Consider the following 22734-nt stretch of genomic DNA (forward strand, 5'->3'; position numbering starts at 1 on the left):
GCACATGTTAATAGAGCTTTGTCAACAGTTTCCTACCTGTGATAACATTCAGGAGAGCGGAGGAAGGGAAGAGAGTGGAAGCACACGGGGTTGAGTCAGGAAAGAGGAAATGTTGGCAGGTTTATAAACGACTGCTAATAATATCTCAGCTAATTCCAACCCACATTAATCCATTTCAGACTAATGTCTCCTTAAAAAGTTGAAGATTTTGGGAGGAAATGTAATCTTATGCATAGATGTATCTGTGTATACATAGTCGTATGAGCTACAGCTATGTATATTTGTCTTGATTTTTTTTTTGTAATTGTTTGTCTCCCACTGTTGAGCGCGGTGCTTTTGTCATATGTTCCCTCCCCTTTCACAGCTACCTTAACGAGTTAGAGCGAATAGCAACAGCGGGGTATATGCCCACTCAGCAGGACGTGCTGCGGGTTCGAGTGCCTACCACCGGCATCATTGAGTACCCATTTGACCTGGAGAATATTATCTTCAGGTACTGGTGTCAAGTGCTGCCTGATGAAGCCGCTGGTTGGCTCGCTGCTCGACAGCTGGTCAGCCAGTTAGAAACGGTCGATGCCGCCGAACAGGTCTCAGCACTTTAACACATCCCTGATGGCACACTCTCAAAGACAGGCGTCAAGAACCACAACCCTCCTGTCAAATCTGGCAGTGATTTGTAATTAAAGAATGGCCTTTTGAGTGCTAAATCAACTTTTTGGAGTCACGTTTAAAGTTCCTCCTTCCCTAAACCTTCTCAGTGAGCACTGTGAGGGGGGGCGCAGGTGATAAAGTTGAAGAATATTTTGTCTTTGGGAGCTGCCATCAAGGATGAAGCTGAATTTCTGGGGGTAGAGTAAGATAAATGTCACCTAATGCCCTCATAACTCTTGGTTTTTCTGTGGTCATATCTGAACTGATCCCCTTGCTTTGGGAGGTGGTGTGCTGTATCTGCTGTTATGCTTCACTTTCCTCCCTCTCTCTCTTGTTGTCCTTCCTGTGTCTAGCTATCTAAGTGATCTGGATCGTATTGCTGAACCGTACTATCTACCAACCCAACAGGACGTGCTTAGGGTTCGAATCCCAACCACTGGGATCATAGAATACCCTTTCGACTTGCAAAGCATCATTTTCAGGTAGAAGAAGAACAACACTACTTTGACTAACCCCACTTCTGTACCGTAATCGTGTTACAAAAGGCCATCTTAAGTCTGCGTCAACATGCTTATATGTCACCAACAACTGTGTTCTTTTTCTCCATTTTGTCTGAATATGTCCGTATATATAATATATCCATCAGAGATTGTAGTAGGGATGACTTTTTAACAATTCAATCTCAGGAGTCTACTTAGAGCTTCCTCTCAGTCGAAGGAAAGACAAAGGAAACAAAAGATCATTCCATTCCAGCTATATGGGGGTGTTTAATATCTAATTTCACATGTAATTGCTTGGTTTCTTCCAATAAATCATACTATATAGCCTATTTAGGTATCATTATCAGCCTATTAATAATAATCTTAATAAATCATGAAAATAACTTTCCATCAATCTCCTTTAGTGTCCATGAATAAATCCCTTAATATCCAGAACCATCGGAGCAGAATCACCATAGGATGATCAACATTTTTAGATAAATACAGCAACCTCAGAAAAACAAAACAAAACAATATTGACATTCAATCAAAGATAGGCAAGACTTCATCAGATTTGACTCACAGTTTTTGTACTACAGGAAACGCTGCTTGAAGCCCTGCATTTCTAAATGTATTTTTATGAATTATCCCTATTAGCCACAACATGTTTTGCCAGTTTAACTTTATGTAGAAAGCAGCAGTTAGCTTTTCTCTTTGCATTTCCAATAACCTAATAAAGCTTTGACACAGAGAGTGAACAGTAAGACGGAATGATGCTGGTTTACATGCATTTCATGTGAATCTGTCGTACGAAGCAAGAAAGCTAAAGAAACAGACTAACCATAAAACCTATTAGATAAGAGAGGTAATTACTGAATGAAAATGCTTTGAATGGCTATTGCAGAACAATGAAATAGTATCTAAGATGGGGTTTGCTTAAAGCAATGTTCCACTTTCCTTAATGATAGTGAAAACATACATGTTTGCATATATCTGTACACAGATGTCTCTAATTTGCCACAGTAAAATTGCTTCATTACCATGCTGAAGTGAAATTTGCATGTTTAGAAACTAAGGCTCATAAAAGCAATATTTTTACATAATAGTTTTTCTGTATCGTCCAGACACATAGCCTGCAGAATTTGGCACAGAGACAATCTTAGGACATGCCACCAACACGTAGAGCAGCTTCCCTCCATCCTCCTTGCAAATAAATAAATAAAAAAGAGAAGATGAGAAGATAGAGTTGGACCCAGGGAACCAGAGCGATTACAGAAGAGTGTGAATCGATAGGAAGCCATCATGTCAGCCCCCTCCTACGCTTGGCAAAGCTAGAAATAACTCCGCTTGCAATGAGGTTGTGCTGAAGAGGTTCCCAGCAACCCCGCTGCAGCCAGCCGATAGGCTCTGCTCTACTCGGCTGTGCTGTTGATGGTGAATCACTACACGCTCTCAATGACATCAATTTTGTGTCGAGGGACCGAAAATACAAATATGAAACGGGAGCGAATGTGAAGTGTCGTTTTTTTTTTTATTGGAAGAGAGTGAGTTGTCGTAGTCCTGTAATTAAACATGTGAAGATACTTGATGCAGGATAAGAAGTTCCTCGGGCTCCAACTCATCCATAGTAACGAGCACATGTGGTATTATACTGCCTCTGCTTGCAGTTGACGGGCCGTGGCCACAACAAGGAAGCCTTTCATAGACACATCTCCATTAGGCTTGTTTCCTTCTCCTTTTAATTGGCTTTTGAAGTCACAGCAAATGTAATTTCACTTGGCCTATTCAGCGTAGGAGAGCTTATCGTACTAAGTAGGTCACTCATCCTTGCAAGAGGGGGGGGAAAAAAAGAAGAAGGTCGTCTGATGTGAAGGAGTTTTTATTTTAAGGCTGGCTCTTCTTGAGGACTCCATTTATCAATGCCCCCCCCTCCTTCTGGCACACTCGCTGACGGAGTTCACCTTTGTCATGTGTGATCAACGTTTCCCTGTCTAGCTTTTGAATGATATACGGGATTGGGTGAAACTCTCTGAAATAGAGGCTTGAACTGACTTGACTGATGAGTACAGCCAGAGTTTAATTAATAATAGTATATGGACGGATCAAACGATCTGAGTTTGGACCTTTCTGCCTCTTCCATTCTTATCTAGCAGCATTAGCGCTTCGCTCTGAGATATTGAACTCAACATTAACACCAGTTTAGTCCATCAATGCCTTCTATCTCAGAATTAAAATCCACATATATAGTCTTACAAGCTCATGTTTCACTTAATCACATTCTACATCGCCTGATAGTTGATTCCACTATTCTTTGATATTCCGTTTTTCTTTCAACCACTCCTTTTTCCTCCTCCTCTGACCTCTATCTGTTGCTTCTCTCATACTCTTCACATTTAACACCGAAAGGACTCTCTCTCTCTCTCACACACACACACACACACACACACACACACATGCTTGCTGGTAGTTATTTTCGGTCCACCTAGAGAAGTTTTGCTCTTTCCTCTGTGATTCACGCTGCATGATTATCTGTTCACGTTTCTTCTGTTTATGTTCTCAGTGCAAAAGGGGTGTTTCTCTTGAACTACGCTCTTTACATATTAATAAAAGTAAATTATCTGGCCTTATATATAGTTATATAGTCTTTATTATATAGAAATATATAGATTGGCCACCACTGGATACAAAACTGAGTGAGGATGAAAGATGTAGGGGACATTTTACAAGACGAATGCCTCTTTGCACTGTTTTAAAGTGAACTTTGGCTTTTCTTCTTTGGGGTTCAAGAGAGGTTAAACATTTGAAATAATGTGATAGATTTAGAGCTAATTGTCTTTTTTTTTTTTTCTTCTGCCCCCCTGTTTGGTGGCCCTCCATCTCATCTCATCATGTTCCAATCAGGATGGTGGACGTGGGGGGTCAGAGGTCAGAGAGGAGGAAGTGGATCCACTGCTTTGAGAACGTCACCTCCATCATGTTTCTGGTGGCGCTCAGCGAGTACGACCAGGTCCTGGTGGAGTCGGACAACGAGGTGAGGCAGCAATGCAGAAGATATATCTCACTATATTTATGAGGTTTTGAGTCGTGGCATATTTTAACATGCCATCACAAGACCATTTGCAAGTTTTCACCCGTTTTAAATTCAGCTTTGTAAACAGCCTGTTGAATAACTTACATCTCGGATATTCAAACTGAAATTGCAAACATTCACATTCATGGGGAAATGAAATATAGTTCACATGGACACGTTGACAGCTAAAGCTGCACCACTCAACGTTTTTATGTTGACCATGGATCAGTTGACTATGTGCAATGTTCTAGAAAGATGACTCCAAATGAATAACATGTATGTGCTGGATATGAAAATGGGTTCGCCATGTGAACTTTTTAAGGTGATAAAATGGAGCATTTTAGAAAGTAAGTAGTCATTTCTCTCAGGAGTGTGTCGTCAACCAAAGGGATAAAAGGAGAGCGTATATTGGACTTGCATTGAGGTGGCCAGAAACACATCTCACATTAATGATGGTGTTCTTCAGCAGGATGTTGATAAGCAGATGTTTATCAGCTTCCTACAGCGGTAATACTTCAGTGTGTTCACGGCTAGTTACTCTCTCACAATAGTCTTCTGTCTCTTTACCGTACGGATATTTAGTCTGTACCATGTTGTTGGCTCCATCCCAGGAGTTCAGATTGAATAATTGCTAATGAAGCTAATGTGATCAGCCCCTGCATGCCCTCTGCTCCTCTGCTGACAACAAACCCTTTCTCTGACCTGGTCATATGACAAATGCGTTTCATAATCCAGACTCGGCTGCCAACTTTGACTCACTACATATTCACCGAAGCCGATACTATGATCCGATAGAACAACATAAATCATCCGGTTTTAGAAAAAGAAGCGTGCCTCTACGTGCACGTAGAGCCTGTTGATGTTTTGCAAAGATCGACAGCGCCCGGATCATATTGTCCAATCAGCACGCAGGGCTGTGTTCATGCACACACAGAGCCCCTCCCCCCTCGGGTCGTTCCACTATCACAGGGGGGAGGCGGAGGGAAGTAGCAACAAGCTTCCAATTCCTCGTTAAAAACCGAAACGAGGAGGTCCAAAACAACCAAGGAAAAGAAAACACCGGTGGAAAAGAAGGAAAAAAAGAAAGATGGCGACGGTGCCCGTGATAAAACCAGAGTCAACATCGGACCCGCGTTTCAAAGGTGGCAGGAAGTAGAGGGGGAGGAGCTCGGTGGTCGTGGGGGAGGAGCCTGAGAGTTGGAAACATTCAAAATCTGACAGAGTGCCCTCTATCCGCCGACTGGGACTTTAACTTATTGTTTTAAAAAGTTAGAAAAGCAATGTTGAAGTGAAGTCCACACAGTGATGCATACAGCTTATTAATTAAACACTCCTATTGTATCGGTGTTTGGTGATACTCAGTCAGATTGGTGCATGACTAGTTTGTTTTTACTGCTTGTAAAATGTCACAGGTGGTAGAACCACTGGACCATTTTGAGGCCATTACTGAGCTCTGTTTCTAGATGGTTGACTGCTGAGACATGGCAGGCCGGTGTACGCATCACAGTCTGCAGACATTATCCTGACGTGTTGACAGGCTCGGGACCGAGACTTCAGACTAGTCGGAGCATGACGCGGTCATATTATGACTCGCCAAGTCTAAATGGAGAGAGTGATGCTGGCAAGGAGTTCAGATCAGAGAGGAAGGAAAGTACGGTTTGACAGTCATTTGGCTGCGTTTAGTAGTATTTTTTAGTAGTATTTTTGTTCCTGACTGAATAGTTATAACTCCATAGACCCTTAACCCTTTCACCAAAAAGCAAAGGCAACAGAGTTTATTGATTTGGAAATGATTTGGTTCTCTTGGCATTGACATTAGCGCTGATCCACTCCAAGTCTATTCAGTGTTGGGCCTGCAAATTGAATGTTAACCCAAAAACGGTTGGAGATGATCCTGAAAATCAAATGTGTAACTTGTAATATTTGTTAACAGCGTTCACAGTGTAGAGTGAGAATTGAGCTGAATTTCAGAAGTCTCTGAATGCATCATAACCTCATGCTTCTTTTCCTCCTCTCTTCCTCTCTCGTTAGAATCGTATGGAGGAGAGTAAAGCTCTGTTCAGGACCATCATCACATATCCATGGTTCCAAAACTCCTCCGTCATCCTCTTCCTCAACAAGAAGGACCTGCTGGAGGAGAAGATCATGTATTCTCACCTGGTTGACTACTTCCCAGAGTTTGATGGTGATTTAACTTTCCTTTTTCCTGCACTTATACTTACGCCTTTACATAGAGGCTCCATACGCATAATCAACATGCATTTTATTAACTCTCAATAACATTATTACTTTCAAGTGCTCAAATTTGGAGACACACTTTGAATTACCTTTTTTAATACAGACTACATTAAAAAAAAGTTTTTCAGAAAGCAAAAATTCCAAAAAACCTTCATGGCATTATTCTCTTTGTTGATAGTGGTTAGAAAATATGGTCTGAACCTTTGCAGTCCCGGGGAACAGCTGACTTTGTGGCAAGCAGGCATATTTTCTGTTTATTCAAAAGTAATAAAAGTTATCTCTTGAACTTATAACTCTTATAACACTATTGGCTGTTTATCCACCATACTATAAAGGGAGAAAACTAAATCATTCAACTGTTACTTTAACTAATTTACCAATAATCCAGCCTCGTAACGATCCGTTAACCAAATTAAATCGATCAGCTTTTCCCTGCTCCACTCAACTATTGTTATAATGTTGACCTTTAAAAACAATAATTTATAAAAAACATACATTTGATATGTCTGTCTACCCCTGCGTGGTTCTGTAGTGTACGCCTGTGCTGTTAGCTGATGTTGGGCTGTTTTATTTTCAGTGTACTTTTAGACAATTACTGATTGTTTGTGTCATTATCAACACCCAATGGCTGCTTCCAATCCTGACAGGAAGTGGCTCGATCCCTAAAGTGTCGGTATCATTATTTACACACCGGCAGAAACCTTTCACTTTGATTTGTGGTAGTGCAGTGACACCCTCTGGTTGTCTTGCGGTACTACAATGCAAACTGAACATGGCAGTAAAAAAGACTTGGAGAAGGGATCAGTTAAATGATAACTACATATCGGCTTCGACTGACGGTGCGATCTCCTCCCCAGGCCCCCAACGGGACGCCCAAGCGGGTCGGGAGTTCATCTTGAAGATGTTCGTGGACTTGAACCCAGACAGTGACAAGATCATCTACTCCCATTTCACGTGCGCCACCGACACGGAGAACATCCGCTTCGTCTTCGCCGCCGTCAAAGACACCATCCTGCAGCTCAACCTCAAAGAATACAACCTGGTTTGAAAAGAGAAACGGAAAGAGAGGGGAGAGAGAGAGAGGGAGAGGGAGGGAAAGAGAGCTTGACCCCCACAGACACACACACACACACAGACACACACACACATATACAAATGCTTAAAAAGTACAAGACCAACACGATCCATGTTCTGTCCCAGCTGTCCACTCAGCTCCTTGTTGCTGGTTTGCCCATTTATTCAGAACGGTTAATGATTGCTCCTCTTGTACAAACACAAATAGACTCCCTCCGGTTCCCCCCCCCTCTCTCCTGGGGTTTTGGTCTGCTCCTCATGGCCCTCGTTCGGGCTCCCTTTGTTTTTCTTCTTAACACTACATTTTCACCAGTGCTTGTGTGTTCGAGGTGGGTAGAGGGCCTTCTCTGGGTAGACTAAGCGTTTTTTGGACAAAGGGCTCTCTCCCCTTCTTCTTATTTAACCCATGCATGCTACACACTACAGCAGGAGGGCAGGAGACCGGGGCTGCGGACCCTGGACTCTGCTCCTCTTCAAAGGGTAACTAATTATGATGATAGGAATATATTATCAGGCAGCGCTGGGGTGCAGTGAGGTACTTAGTTCCCCTGGATCTTGAATTGTGTATTTGATTTCTTTCTTTCTTTTTTTAACCCTGCCCCCAAATCAGAGCACAGAAGCTCTTGAAGTTGAATGTAAATATAGTTTTCACGCTGCTCACACTGAGTGAGGGCGAGACAGAGAGGATTACACGTTCTCTGTAGACTCTAAATATGTTCAGCTATATTAACTCGTTGGTTATATCATTATTGCTATTGTTCTCCGATTTAAAATGAAACTGAAGATAACTACTCTATTTTACACTGCCCTTTGTTTTAAAGTGACAACACTACCGGTATTTCCGACCGTATATCAACTGATGATTAAAACCGCCCACTTTTTGTTTCTGTAAAGAGAAACGCGTCGCCAGTATCCTGTTCATCCCTCCAGTGGTTCAGGTACTAACACAACTTGTTTGGAACACTTGGTATTGCCCAAATGAAGTGCTTAAATAATTAAGGGGATGGTTCAGATGTTGATGGCATAACAACTCATTTTTGTGTGGCATTTTTTTCATGTCGACTGTCGTCTGAATCACACGTGTATTCGTGCTGTGATTTCTTTTCTTTGTTCCCTTTCGATGGTGAGAATAATCTTCCAATAATAACGATGATACCAGATTAGTACAGTGCAATAGTCGGTTGTAGATAAAGTTTTTGCGCTGCCCGTTACTTGGTCTTGATTCTCCATATGGCTTCTCTCCGTAATCAACTTCAGTTTGCCATATAATTCGGTTGCTAACCTGTAATACATAGCAAGAGAGTAAATGGTTCTTTTTTTTGTATGTCTAACTTATCAGATATACGTATTGTTGATACAGTAAATTGAGACTTCCTCCCTAGATTCAGCTCAAAGTTTTTTCCAGCCGAGGAGAGAGGAGGAGATTTTATACTGCTGTGAAATATCAAAACTCTTTTATGGACAAGTGTTCTATCTTTCTAACGATACTTCATATATTTAGTTGTTGCAGATCTGTTTTTAAATGCTTGACATTGGAGGAAAAAAATAAACACTTTCCATGTTGGGTTTGTGCTTTATGCAAATAGGAAAATGAAAACCGACAAAAAACTTAGTGGTTTGAATATTAACTGTTCCAAGGATGCTTGCAATTTGTTTTTGTAATTTTTAAAGTTGGCTGTTGGTACCAATCCCATATCGTGTCTCTTTGCCTGGTAGTTGTTTAAATATTCCATTGAGCTGAACGTTGATAGATGGCTATTTTTTGTCTTCACAATGTAATTCAGGTAAGTTTTCATAACTTTTTCATCACAAGGGCTACTACTAGCAGCTTTGGTAGAAATGAAATTACTCTATGGATGGAATAGAGGAAAAAGGTGCAATTAATTAACGAGCGAGGGGAGGGGTCGTTGAGGTCGATGGACGCAGGTTCAGCGAGGGGGAAGTGCAGCAGTCCGTAGATGCCTACATGACATTCCTGAGGGGAGGCTGGTGGCTGTTTGGCTCTCTGTCACCATCGTTTTGCCTTTTTCGAGGAGGAGAGTTGCTAACGTCAGAAGAAGTGGGGTTACCCATGGTGCAATAGCACATTTTTTTAGTGTCCTGGCTGTCGCTAAACTAATCATCCTCTTACACTCATGATCTTCTTGGCTTTCTAATATTCTCCCCACTATGTGGTTACGCGTTGGCTTATCTTCTCATCGGTGGTGTTTCCATGTTTGGCTTTTGGCTTTGTTGGAGTCAGAAAAGGGGACATTTTTTTACCTTTTTGTGCACATTTAAAGAGCTGGGAGAAGAGATTTAAAAAAAAAAGACATTTAAATTCTCATTTTCTACAGAAAAGCAGTACGATCTGAGCTTTTGAGGAATTCACTCACCATGTGTATTGCTTAGCCTTGGATGTGAGTAATCTTCACATCACTAGTGCAACCGTGTACACTGCGTCGACAAAGACTTTATCTTTAGACTGTGCATCCTGAGACACTTATTGAAGAAGGGACGTGTATATTTATGCTAAGTGCCATCATTTTCTATGAGTGGAAACAATATCGGAGATGTTGCAAAAGTTCTGACTTGGACGAGTCGCGTTGTTTCGGCTGGTATCTCGTGTTTTTCCAGCATGTATTGGTAGTGGGTTAATCTTCGGTGCTTCAGCCAACAATTAAAGGCCTTTTCTTGACCCGTTTATCTCGTGTATTTAGGGCGATGCTATTCCACGCAGCCGACGGAAGTGAAATATTGTGGGTGTCATAATTCAGCACACTTTTCAGTTTTGAAAAAAAAATTAAAGAGCTTATGTATTTTAATATATGGATGATTAACAGAAAGACTGTAAAGCTTGGAAAATAGTGTGTTCTGCTTCACCGCTGGGGAAAAAACGGCGATGTCTGTGTGTGTGTTTTGCTTTTTTCAAATCCTCAGCTTGGCTTTCAGGAAGCTCACTCCATTCTCCTGACATGTGGCTTCCCACCTTAAAGTGTATACGAGGTGTTTTCTTGTTTTGTTTTTTTTACACTTTATTGTCTTGTAAATGAGATGCTGCGCAGCAAATGGACTGAGAACGATAAACACAAATGAAGGTGACCACTACAGACCGACGCTGGCATGATGTCGTACACTTTAAAACCGTTGTGGTTTCCGCATGCTGACTCTGTGCGCCGCGTGTCGCGTCTGGTTTAGCCGCTCAGCCGCAGGACCAACACAGAAACAGTCAGAACCAACAGCAGAGCTGCGTCATTTCCTTTCCTTTTGTGCTGTATTTTCTTTATTCCTCATAGACAGCATTGTGGGGAGGGTTTGTACGACAATCCAGTACAAAAACACTGTGCCAAACGAAATCAATCAGCCACAGAAAAGATAGGAAAAGTGACTCGTTTTGTTCATCCACGTCTACAATATAGCGTCCCAACCCCTCCAGATGAAGCTTGTGTGTTAAGCCTCAGTATTAATGTATTTATTGAAAGACTTGCCAAGTGAAGGTACTGAAATGGCCATTATAATATGTCGGTGGTTATTATTGCGAGTGAATGAATGAATATGCTGTGTGTTTACATGTCTGCCGTTCTCCGCTCTCTTCCTTTTTCCTTTTTGTTTTTCCTTCTCTTACTTGATTGGACCGCGTGTTCTTTCCCTGGGTCGAAAGCACTGAAACTGCACCACTGCGATGGGCCTGCATCCATGCAACTTAGATGTCCGTTCAAGCGCTCGTTGATACTCTGAGGTGTGTGTGTGTGTGCGCGTGTGTGTGTGTATGTATGTGTACACGTTTGATGGCTATCGCTTATGCTTGAGTTCCATTCTGAATAGAGGGATGGACATACAGTGATATTAAAAAGCTCTCTTTGCATCTTTTATTTTGTTCCTTTTGTAAGGTTGACACACCTTAACACGTGTATTTAGGACCACTTAAGATGACAGACTTTTTTAAAAGAGTTCAAATAAACTTTGTGTAGTGGTGTACAAATTGAAAGTAATGTATTTTTGTTTGATTTTTTTTTTTTTTTAAGTATACCAAATGTAAATTATGTACAATGAGTGTGCCAATCCCCTTTCTTTGTAAAGCCAGACTCTTAACAAGTGCCAATGTTGTGAAAAATCAGAGGGCCTGTGAATTTCATGGTCCAGTTTTTAAAACAAATAAACACTAAGTATGTGATTAATTAACTAAAAAAAAAAAAAAGGACAATTTTATTCTATATTTAAGATTAATGATGAACTGCTGTTTTTAAGATAAATGTCATTTTAATTGCATGTGTTTGTCAGGTTGGGGAGGGAGTGGGTGGGTGAGATACTGTATTCATGCAACACCCCGATGAAAAGGGGTCCTAATGGTTATTGATTTACAGTATTTTAGCCATATTTCTCTTTTATATGTTTCATTTCAACCACTGTTGCCTGAACCTCATTCAAACATGAAAATGATTTTCATAGCCTTCTCCTTTAAATGTTTTAAATTGGAATAAAATATGTTCCTATACTCTCTCATTGCATCCTTGTACCTTTCCTTGAGTGACAAATTGTTTTCTTCCATACTGCAATTAAAGGACCATAACACTTTTTATGTCCACTGCTATAAATCGTGTATACTTGACATTTCGGTATGTTCAAATAAAGATAATTATCACACAACAGAAAATGCACCAAAATTATATTTAAAGAAATAAAAAATGATGCCATCATGATGAAATAAATGGCTCTTTGAAAGGTAGTACTTAACATCTAGAAGGGGACTAGAGCATGCTTTTGAAAAATGTTATTTGGCAGTTGTAATAAACACTAGTGGACTAAAACAAAATGCATGGTTTGCTTCCCTGAAGCAGCTGATGTTGTGACGGTCTAGTCCCTGAAAGACACTGAACTCCACCTGCTTGTAAATTAATCAATTAGGCTGTCATCGCTGATGGAAAACAAATTACCAGAAAAAAAGTTAATTTCTTCACAAGATGCAAATGTTCTCTTTTTAAAGGGCATTTTGAGATGAGTTTTCAAAGCAACCAGCAGAGCTCCAAACAAAGGGGATCGTCATGCAAACTTCACACATTCAACAGAATTGCATGTTTTTAAAGGTGCAATATATACGGGGTTAAGAGCGTTAATATAGCAGCAAACAACTATTTGCTGTGTAAAGATATAGTGGAGTAAAGTCTACCCGAGCAGAGGGTGTAGTCGCTCTCCTGTGGGGGCTCTGCTCCTTGATTTGTCGACATAGCCGGGACAGACGCATGCTTTTGGTGCATGGGAGTGTGCTGCAACGGCTCGCTAGAGCTACAGCTGATGATGCCATCCTGACCAACAGTGTCATCACGGGAGCACAGCACCCACCCACTGTTAGCTGCGACCCGCTGACTCAGCTGTCGCCATGATGAGAAGTAAAAGAAATGCTCCCAATCGTACACCTTTAAGCCTGATCTTTAATAAAGTATCAGGGATAAGGTATTTAACATTCTCATAGAGAAGACCCAGAAGCCCATAATGATGGGTAATAAAACTGCAAATATAAATATATATGTCACTGACAAGGTGTGTGAGGGGGGGGGGGGGTCTCAGTACAGAAAAAAATAGAGCCAAAAACAGTGAAAATGTACAATATAATAATGTTAATGTTGGTATTACTGTAATGCAGGTATAAAGTCTATGATTTGTATTATCAGTATTACTGTAGTGGCTTGACCCGGCCTGCACACGTCACCCCCTCCGGTGCCTGTAATACCGTGTCCCGGCCACACGAGGCGCTGGTGGCCCAGGCATCAGCCGGCCGTAGAGCTAGATCCGCGGCGTGTAGATCTGCGCGCGGCACCGCGGCGCTCCCCGCTCATCTAGCCGCTGTGTGTCTGTGTGGGGCGTTCGGCTCTTCCCACCAGCAGCTCCAGGAACGGACTGACTTTCTAGCGTCGCCGCCGCTGACAAAAAAAAAATCCGCTCTGTTTCTCCAGCGACTCCTCGGACAAACGTTCAGAGTTTTAACTCCAACCATCGTTTCAAATCGAAGTTGCGGTTCTGAGCGACTACGCGGCTTCTCTTTTTGCGCTCGCGCGACTTATTCGTAGCCGTTGGACGAAACCACGGGATTCAACTAAAAAAAAAAAAAAAAAAAAAAAAAAAAACGAACGCAGACATTTTGTTATTTCTGAGAATTAGACCGTTTTTTTCACCCTCCCTCCTTTTTACTTTTTTTTTTTTTTTAGTCGCAGCTGGCCGAAGCGACGAACCGAAAGCCGTGAAGGAAGAAACCATTAAAGCTCCGCTTGCTAGCTTAAAAAAAAAAATCCAAACACCACCGTGTGCGTAACGTTTTTTTATTTTTTTATTTACGCGTTGAGCTCGCTGGTGCGTTGAGGCGGAAGGATCGCAACTGCTATGGATCATTTTTGACTGACAGCTTTTTGAAGAATTAGCTAGCTTTAGCGAGGAAGCGACGCTGGTGGTGTTTCCCTGTTCACGGACACAGTAAATACGGGGAGTCGGGACGGCTAACAGCTGAATGTTCCAGACAACACACCGACTCTTTCACCTCACGAAAAGGCAAAGTGCATCACTTGTATTCGGCTTGATTTTTTCCTTCTTCTTCGGAGGGGTTGGGGGGGTCGCTAGCTACCGTTAGCTAGTCATCCTGCTAACGCTGGACAGCTCCCTGTAAGGCTGGGCTAGCTTTGGACAAAGGGACCAACGCCAGGAAAAATATAAACACAGGACACTCCGTTGATCCGTGTTTGGGAAGGAGAGCAACACACAAGGAATTGACATGATGTTTCCACAATCAAGACACTCAGTAAGTGGTTTTTAATTTCACATTTCTTCAGGATTTTTTTCTCGCTCTACAGTGAGCAACTGATTTTTGCAGGCAGGTTAGTTATGTAGGGAAATCATGCATCCAACTTGTTTTTTTTTTTTTTGCAGCATGTAATTTAAATATACATTTAAAAAACACACTGTAATGTATTTTCTAACTGCAGTGGTTTAGTTCTGGTAAGTTCTGCAGAAGATGGTGTTGTTGGGGGATTTAATCCTTCTTGTATTCGGGAATGAAACTGTTAAACTTTTTTTTTTTTCTCTACACGATGGCATCCTCCAAATCAAACAACTTTAATGAATGCTGTCCTATTTCACAACCAGTGTGTCAGTGTATTTCACTTGGCTGTGTTCCCCCAACATGCCAGAACCAGACATATCTCTTCTTTTTTTTAATGGTTTTTGGCTGTATTTTCTGTTTAGAATAAAAATAAAAGTGATGTCACCACTGGCATCATATGTTTACTGAACGACTCCATAAAACCACGATGCTCTATTATGTGCAGGTGGGTGTTTTATGACCCACGTCTCTTCTGTTCCCCCAAATTCTCAAGTTTCCATGGTAACGGAAACTAAGTCCAGGGCATGTATTTATCAGTGTTTAGGTCTATCAGCCCATTGGTCAAACATGTATGGTAAGTGACAGCTCGTCACTGTAGAGAGGTCCAGTTGTCTGCACTGCTGGTGCCAAATTAAAGAATTTAGGTTTCTGATTGGGCCCCAGACTTGAATAATACAAGCCAATTACATTGGCACCTTGTGGTGCAACAAGAAACCTGCCTGAAACCCAAATATGGTGACTTACCTGTATTTCCACCTCCTAGTCTTGGCTGCCATTTCACTTTGCCCTGGCAAGGGCAAATCTTAACAAAAAGGCATTTGTGTCAGCCCAGCGCCGGGAAACACAACATGCAAGACGAAGGCGGTGACGTTGCCAGGGACCGTGCCCTCCGTTTCTCCCTGGCAACATCTCGTCGGCCTTTTTACTGCTCGGAAGCGGAAGAGTTGTTTTGTTGTTTGCTGAATCTAGAACCTGACTGTCTTTTATGACATGAATGGGTTTGCCCTTTGGCAGTCCGTATGTGTGTGTGTGTGTGTGTGTGTGTGTGTGTGTGTGTGTGTGTGTGTGTGTGTGTGTGTGTGTGTGTGTGTGTGTGTGTGTGTGTGTGTGTGTGTGTGTGTGTGTGTGTGTGTGTGTGTGTGTGTGTGTGGCAGGCTGATTGTGGTGAGAGCCAAGAGCTGATGTGTGTTCCCAGACCAGGGAGCAGGATGTGTGTGGATGTCGGAAACCTCTGGCCTGGCTTGTCAGATGAGTGAAATCCTGTATAAGCCGTGTGTCCCACCGAGTTAAACTTGTTCTGAAACTGATGATCTGAAGATTTTTTTTTTTTTTTTTTTTCATTTGAACAATTCAAGACTGCAAATCAAAGAATCTACCCTTTGTGCTTTTGTTCTCTTTCAACATATCCTCAATCAAATATCGGTGCATATATTTTAAATCAAATCTCACACCTCCTTTTTAGATTAAAAAGGGCAAACATACAGGTCAGGGACTCCATTTTGTGTCCATTTAACGTGGTTTGAACAGCAAGAGATCTTTTTCACTTTCCGTTTTCAGTAGTTGTGTTCTTTGCATCTTCTATTTTACACAAGTTATGAAGAAGCTTTATGAATCTAAAAAAAACAGCTGGACTACTGCTATTACTAGTTTGTGGAATCCCTCTTTTGATTACAGATACCAAGAGTCATCGCTTTCTTGCAAGTAAAGTTGACACACCCACAGAGGTAGAGGTAGAGGTGAAGTTGTGCGATTTGTCTTTCCTTCAGAGGAAACCTTTCAGTATGGCCGCCATTTATTTGTCATATCCTCAAGCTAGAGTCAAAGGCTGTTCAGATTTGTTAAAAGTAAGGATTCCCATTCATAATTCCCCTCGGATAATACTTCCCAGCATATTTAATATCGGGGGGATTACTGGGATGAGATGCCACTTTTCACCACCCACCTTCCTGTGGGTGAAGCGGTGAAGCCGTCACCTCCCGATGGGGTGAGAACCCAGTCACCTTATCCAAGGTGAGAGCAGCTGTGCCACTCTGCTCCTGCTTGGCTGTCTGTCTGATAGGAGGTCATTTTTCTAATCCAGCTGAGTGCCCTTCTGCTGCTTGATTGGTGTATTAAGACCCAACACACAGGATTAAAAATGGGGAATTTAGGACGTCTCTTCCCTCGTCCTGCAGCTGCTTTAGTCTTCACCTGCTGCAACAACTCCACAAATACACCTGTGTACTGTTCCCCCCCACCCCCACACACACACCCCTACACTCTACTTTAAAAATAAATATACAGTACACAGACACACACACGTCTTCCCTTTCAAATCCTCTTCCTCCTCAGCTGCTGCCGCTGTCACAGCGGCCCGAGGATGGGGAGAATGTGTGACACTCATATAGATATGAGTGTCAAAGATAAGGAGGCTGGAGGATGAGAGAATAACAGCACCGCCTCATAATGACAGATGATGGATCTTTCAAACTGACTCAGTCAGCACCGAATCTCCTTTCCCTCCATTTCCCTTTGTTCTCTCTTTAGTAACATAAGTGTTGAAGGTCCATATGTGAACCGGAGCGTTGGATATGCGCAATCAAGGATCTTCTCGTGTGTGAAGCGTCCAATTTAAGGCGTCGGGAGAGGAAGCTGTGATGGCGGCGGCGGTGGTGATGTGTGGTCACACTGCATTAAAATAATGTTAAGGCGTTTCCTGTGTAAATCATAGAAGGTGTTGCCTTTGCTGAGCCACTTAGGCAATTTTGGTCGTATAAAGTGTATGTGAAATGGCCTTGTGGCTGCTTCATGTAGAAAGAAGAGAGGGTGTCGAGTCCCGTTTGGATGCTTGCTGCTTTCTTTCCAAAGATGCTCGTTACGAGTTCACCGCCATCTTCCACAGCCTGACATTTTGTTTGTTATAGTCTGGTCTAATAGAAGAGCTTTGTTTTAGTAAAAACAGCAACATTGGAATATTGATAATATATCTAGAAACCATAAACAATAAGCACGTTTTTGAGAAGGATACACGTCTTTTAAGCCAATGGGTGCGTTTTAATTCACTGCCACAGGTTAAGGCCACAGCTCATCGGTTTAATATGAAGCAGCCTTATTTGATAGCGGCACAGTGCCTGACCCAGTTGATAGCGTTTGCCATATTGTTTGGGTGTTGATTAATCCTAATGCAGCTTCAACAAAGCTGGCTGTGGCGTGAAAGTGGAGCAACAGCGAGGCCCGGCGCCAAAGCCGGAGAGCGGCGCAAGTAATATGGAGGCGAAAAATCTCTGGAGTCCCCTGAGCCCATGCTCCACTGTAGAGATGGCCACAGGTTGTACACACAGACACACTCCCTCCTCCTCCTCCTGCTTGTCTCCCTTTATCATGCGTTTCCTCCCAGATCTGATGTAGTGGTGGGAGGGTCAGGGGCAGAGGGTGCGCAGGCATTATTAAGCCCACTTGAATTAACAGGACAGCCCCCAGCCTTTCCTCTAAAGCCTCCAGCTGGGGGGAGCTTAATCCCCATGGTCCCCTGTCTCGCCCATTAAACAAACTCCCCCCACCCCTTCGCTGTCGCTCTGCTGCACACACACACACACACACACACACGTGTTATTATGTGTGTGTGTGTGTGTGTGTGTGCGCACGTGTGTGTGTGAGCAACAAGCCTGGCTGTGTGTGTGTGTTTGTTGGCGGGGGGGTATTAGACATTGAAGCGTGCACACACACACACACACACACACACACAAGAAAGCATGAGCACAGCAGCTAACACACGAACATACACTTTAGCTCTCTTCTCTGCTGGTAATTATTGCTCTAGTATATGCATAGAAATATAAAAGGATTTTTCCCTTTCACCCATCAACAGCAAGGACACACACACACACACACACACACACACACACACACACACATTCTTACCGGCCTCAAGGGTCTTATCTGCTTTTTGTATCTGGGGAACAAATTGAATGTGGGGCTTGACACACGCAGGCCAGCAGATGTCTGGGTCGTTAAGGTTAGGCCAGCTGATTAGCATGACAAACGGAGCCCCGCGGAGCCCCCCCCCAAAACCCCCCACCCCGCAGGAGGCCCTGCTGTTGAGTGGTCGAGTTGAGGCCATGGGTCACAGGTGATGTTGATGTTTGTGAAGGGCCACAGTGGATGATTGTCAAAATGCTTTGGGGTGGGTGGGAAGGGAGGGGTGTACACCGGTGCAGCCCACCTCGTCTTCAACGTGCACACACTGACTTGGACTCAAGTAGAACAGATACATTTGAATACACTTCCTCAACACGCTGACTTATACCTCTTTATGCAGAAGACGTTTATTTTTAAATCTTAGGTAGACAGGAAACGTGAGTGAGAGAGAGATACAACAAACGCCCCCAGATGGACATCTTAACCCCCAAAAAACACAAGGTGCACCCCAGGTATGCACTTAAAACCTGTTTAAAGCCATCAGGGGCGGGCATACCGTCATAGGTTCGCTAGCAGGGTTTCTGCTAGTGTATTACAAATTGCAGGATGCTTATTTTTCTTTAAATTTATTTTTACATAGATATAATAAGAAACATAGAAATAATGGTTGGAAAGCTCACTGGCGACTTGTTAAAACATGAAGGCTCTATCGGAAAATGGCGGTTTTTTTTTGCACTGACACAGGACGTTGCGTACACAATGTGCTTGTCATTCAAGCAATCTAGCAAGCCAGTAACATAATGCAGGAATTGGAAGGCATATTGACAGTGGAGAAAAGCTAAGGCTGTTCGGAATACCAACGTTTTCCTCATATCTAAAGAATCGTGTGTGCATACTAATTCACAAGATGAAAGATGGCGTCTACGAGGGGTGGGGATACATTTACAAGGCGTCTTTGGGGTATTTTGGATTTAGTCGTCCTCCAGCTACAAAAGTTGTTGAAAAGTAAGTTGTTACATGATTTTTATTCAACGGCGAGAAATATAATTTCAGTTCGGCCCACTGATGTGCGGATGCCCGCTGTGTGCATAGCGTTAGTATGCGGATGAGAGAGGGAGGGGAGTTAGCAGTCATCTTACGGCTGTGAACGTAGCAGTGTGTACCGTTTAGGCTACAGCATAAATGCTACAACGCCTCATGCTGAGCTGCGTCTTTCTTGCCACCTGCTGATTAAAGTGGTAGTGAAAGTTAGTGCCAACTTTGGCTTAGGCTGCATTAAGGTGGGCTAACTTTTAAGGTGGTACGCACCTATTCTCATTTCAAAACATGACACTGCTCCTCCAGGTTTTTATGCATCCAGCAGCTTTATGAAAGTCCGTCAAGCGGTCGTCTACGACTTCCTACTCCTCTTTGGAGAGCGTTTTTTAAAGGTGTGTGCTCGGTGCCCCTTTATTATACAGCTGTAGATGTGTTCACATTAGTGTGAATACAGCTTAAGCAAAACAAACACGCACACACACTCTCCTGCACCAGAGCAGCCTCTGGCTTGATGGGAATACTGAATCAAGGCGACAGAAAACATGTCAACACTCCCTGAATGATGCACTTCCAGCTGGGCCAATCATTGCACAACTTTCACCTTGTGGTTATTTATTGTGTTGGACAGAAATAACTGAGGAGAATTTTTATAGACTCTTTAAAAAAAAAAAATCTACAAAGTCGATTTAATTTACGGATTAAAAGACCACATAAACAAGCTGTGGTATATTTATAGGGTACAGACAAGGCCAAGGGAATACAAGACCGCTTAGTATGTGGTTTATTGCTGTCATGAGATCAAAACATCCTGTATGAAATAACCAAGAACTTTGTTGAAAATGAATACTAGCATGTCATTAGAAACAACTCTTTAACATTGATGACAATCAGATATGCAAGTTGTATCTGGTCCTCTTTGTCTGGGCCACCTTGCCTTAAAGTACAGCAGAAATTCAGCCGAAAGAACGGGAAATATAAAGTAAAAACAGATGTCAACCGTACTGAGTCGCACCATGTTTTTGGTTTAGCTCAAATCCGCAGGAGCTATTTCTGCAAAGATCGGTGTGTTTCGGTGGCATTCATGAACGCATGGGCGGTATATGAGTGCACATAGTGTGTGTGTGTGTGTGTGTGTGAGCGTGTGTGTGTGTGTGCGTCCGTGCATTACTGAAGGATGTTGTGTGAAGAGAAAGAAGTAGAATGGTAATTAATGGTGTGTGAGTGTGTGTGTGTGTGTGTGTGTGGTTATTTTTTGTGTGGGAGTGAAGATGATGGGGGGGTGGGGGGTGGAACGGCTGCATCAGTATTCAGCAGTGGCTCCCTATGAGGAGTGTGTGGGAGGTGGGAAGGAGGGAGGGAGGGAGGGAGGTGGTGGGTGGAGCAGCCCTTCCTCGGAGCAGAGCGGTGCGATGGGCTGGAACAAAGCGGCTCGGCGGGGGGCTGCCGGATTGGCCCGCCTCGACCAGGGCCCCTAGACCTGCCAAAACGCAAGGCACTGCACCAGTTCAGACAAGAGAATTAGCTGATGTTTTTTGTGCCTGAGAGCAGGAAGACCCGGGCTGGCACAATATGTCGCCTCATCTTCACCCAAGATCTCTTCAGCAGGCCGATAAAAGCCTGCCTCGTTCAGGGGGAGGAGATCGAGGCTGGTTTCTATGGTGGTGCATTCAGAATACATGTTGGCAGGTATCATCACCACCCTGCAGTGAGGTCGGTGCCCCGCTAGTCCTGACGGCAACGAGTCCCATCCTTTTTCATCACGCTTGAAACTTGCAACGTGACACCCTGTCAACTGTGGCAATCGGGCTAATGAAATGTTAGCCGTGTGAGGGGGTATCCGGACCAGAATTGTATGAGGCGTGAAAATCCTCCTGTCATAGTGAGGGGTTGGATGCAATAATCATTCAAATACGGGGATAACTGTAACTGCACTCGCTTGTATATGCAAAAAGTGACAGAAGTACTCGTGTAAAGAATTAAAGAATACGAGAGAGATGTTCAAATCCTTACTTGCTCACCGCTGCACTCCTGGCTGATTGCTGCGGGAAGTGGACTTGCTCGTTAGGTTGTCAGTTTCAAAAAGTGTCGGGCACCTACGCCCACTATCCAACGTAGGATTGGTGTGCAGGGAGGGGGCTTCAGACACCATTCAACCGTCTGACAGGCACAAAAAAGCCTCAAACACACTGGCGATGCACTGGTGTCGTTGAAACGAGTGAGGAACCTGTTTGTCTTTGTGAATGTGGCCTAAAAACATGCTGAAATTTCAATATAATGTAGCATAATAGATTAAATTGGGCCTCATACTGAATATTAAGTCGAGAGGGGAAAAAAAGCGCTACCCATTTAAACTAGGCCTTTAGTGTGGGCGCCACAGTTGGGCAGATGAAACACAAGTTCCCTGGTGTCAGCCACATGCCGGCACTCCAGTTTTATGCTTTCATTGTCCACTTATTTGGTGTGAACTTTGGGACTAATCTCGCTTTCCTGCCTCCATGTCTTCCCTCCTTCGCCGGCTGTTGTAAGTAATAACCTTGGTTTTTACAAGCAGGCATCAATCATCTGCACAACCGTACTGGGTGTAATCTTAAAGCCCCCCTTCTGCGAGGCTGGCTTTAATCTCAGCCATGGTCTCCAAACCCACAGCCCTGTCGGCCTCACCACTTTCCCCACTCTTGACAAATTGCACATTTCCCTTGACTTTGCAATCTCGGCAGTATTTTCCTGTGTGTGTGTGTGTGTGTGTGTGTGTTACATTATGCCTGCCCCCACCTTGTTTCTGCTATGTTTGTGTACACGGCTCTATGTGTGTGTTTGTGGATAAAGTCGACTACATTTTTGTGCATCTGGGTGTTTGCAGTTCAGTGTGCCTTTAGCGTCTTATGTTTGTGTGTGTTTGGACTGCACGCTTGGCTGGCCGTGCACAGGGGGTCAAGACCGTTCCGCAGAGTGGGGGGGGGGTGAAGGCCGAGCCATGCCAAGCCTATGTTTGCGAGGGCACTTCACTCGAAGTGATAAAAGTAGAATAATCCCCTTTAAAGCGTCTTAACGAGGTCAAATCTGCTGGGCTGTAAGGGGGAGGTGTGTGTGTGTGTGTGTGTGTGTGTTTTGGGGATAACGCTGCAGAAATGGGGGTAAGCCTTGGCTTGGTTCGTGAGAGATAATAATCAAAATCAAATTCCTGGCCCAAACAGGATTAGGCTCTCCCTGCGCTCCTAAAGCCCCTGTCCAGAGCGGCTGAAGACACAATCCTATTCCTCAGCCTCCTCACACACACACACACACACATGTACACTAAACACACACACACTGAGCAGCTAACATAGCAAGGCGCAGTTGGCCCAGACGGAGTTGGCTGGGGAGAGCTTGGATAAGGGCCAGTTAGCCCTGTCCTTCTCTCAGATCACTGGGCACATACGCTTTAGTCCAAACACTAATCT

At 43.4% G+C, this 22734-nt stretch overlaps 2 protein-coding genes across 4 annotated transcripts in view; both read left to right on the forward strand.

Moving 5' to 3' along the window:
• Positions 1-11991, forward strand: part of LOC311014811 (guanine nucleotide-binding protein subunit alpha-11) — a 41670-nt gene extending 29679 nt beyond the window's left edge. The window contains exons 4-7 of one of the 2 annotated variants that reach the window (XM_084011637.1): positions 365-493; positions 4032-4161; positions 6232-6385; positions 7296-11991. In XM_084011637.1, coding sequence (XP_083867763.1) covers positions 365-493; positions 4032-4161; positions 6232-6385; positions 7296-7486 — 604 coding nt within the window. In that variant the 3' untranslated portion in view covers positions 7487-11991. Of the gene's footprint in view, positions 1-364; positions 494-1004; positions 1134-4031; positions 4162-6231; positions 6386-7295 lie in introns of both variants that reach the window. The other variant, XM_084011636.1, reaches the window with a different exon arrangement.
• A 1393-nt stretch (positions 11992-13384) lies between these two features.
• Positions 13385-22734, forward strand: part of tle5 (TLE family member 5, transcriptional modulator) — a 36000-nt gene continuing 26650 nt past the window's right edge. The window contains exon 1 of one of the 2 annotated variants that reach the window (XM_084010797.1): positions 13385-14278. In XM_084010797.1, the coding sequence (XP_083866923.1) occupies positions 14252-14278 (27 nt within the window). In that variant the 5' untranslated portion in view covers positions 13385-14251. The remainder of the gene's footprint in view (positions 14279-22734) is intronic. The other variant, XM_084010796.1, reaches the window with a different exon arrangement.

This window comes from Eutrigla gurnardus, assembly GCF_963514095.1.
Source record: "Eutrigla gurnardus genome assembly, chromosome: 6".
Classification (NCBI taxonomy): Eukaryota; Metazoa; Chordata; class Actinopteri; order Perciformes; family Triglidae; genus Eutrigla; species Eutrigla gurnardus.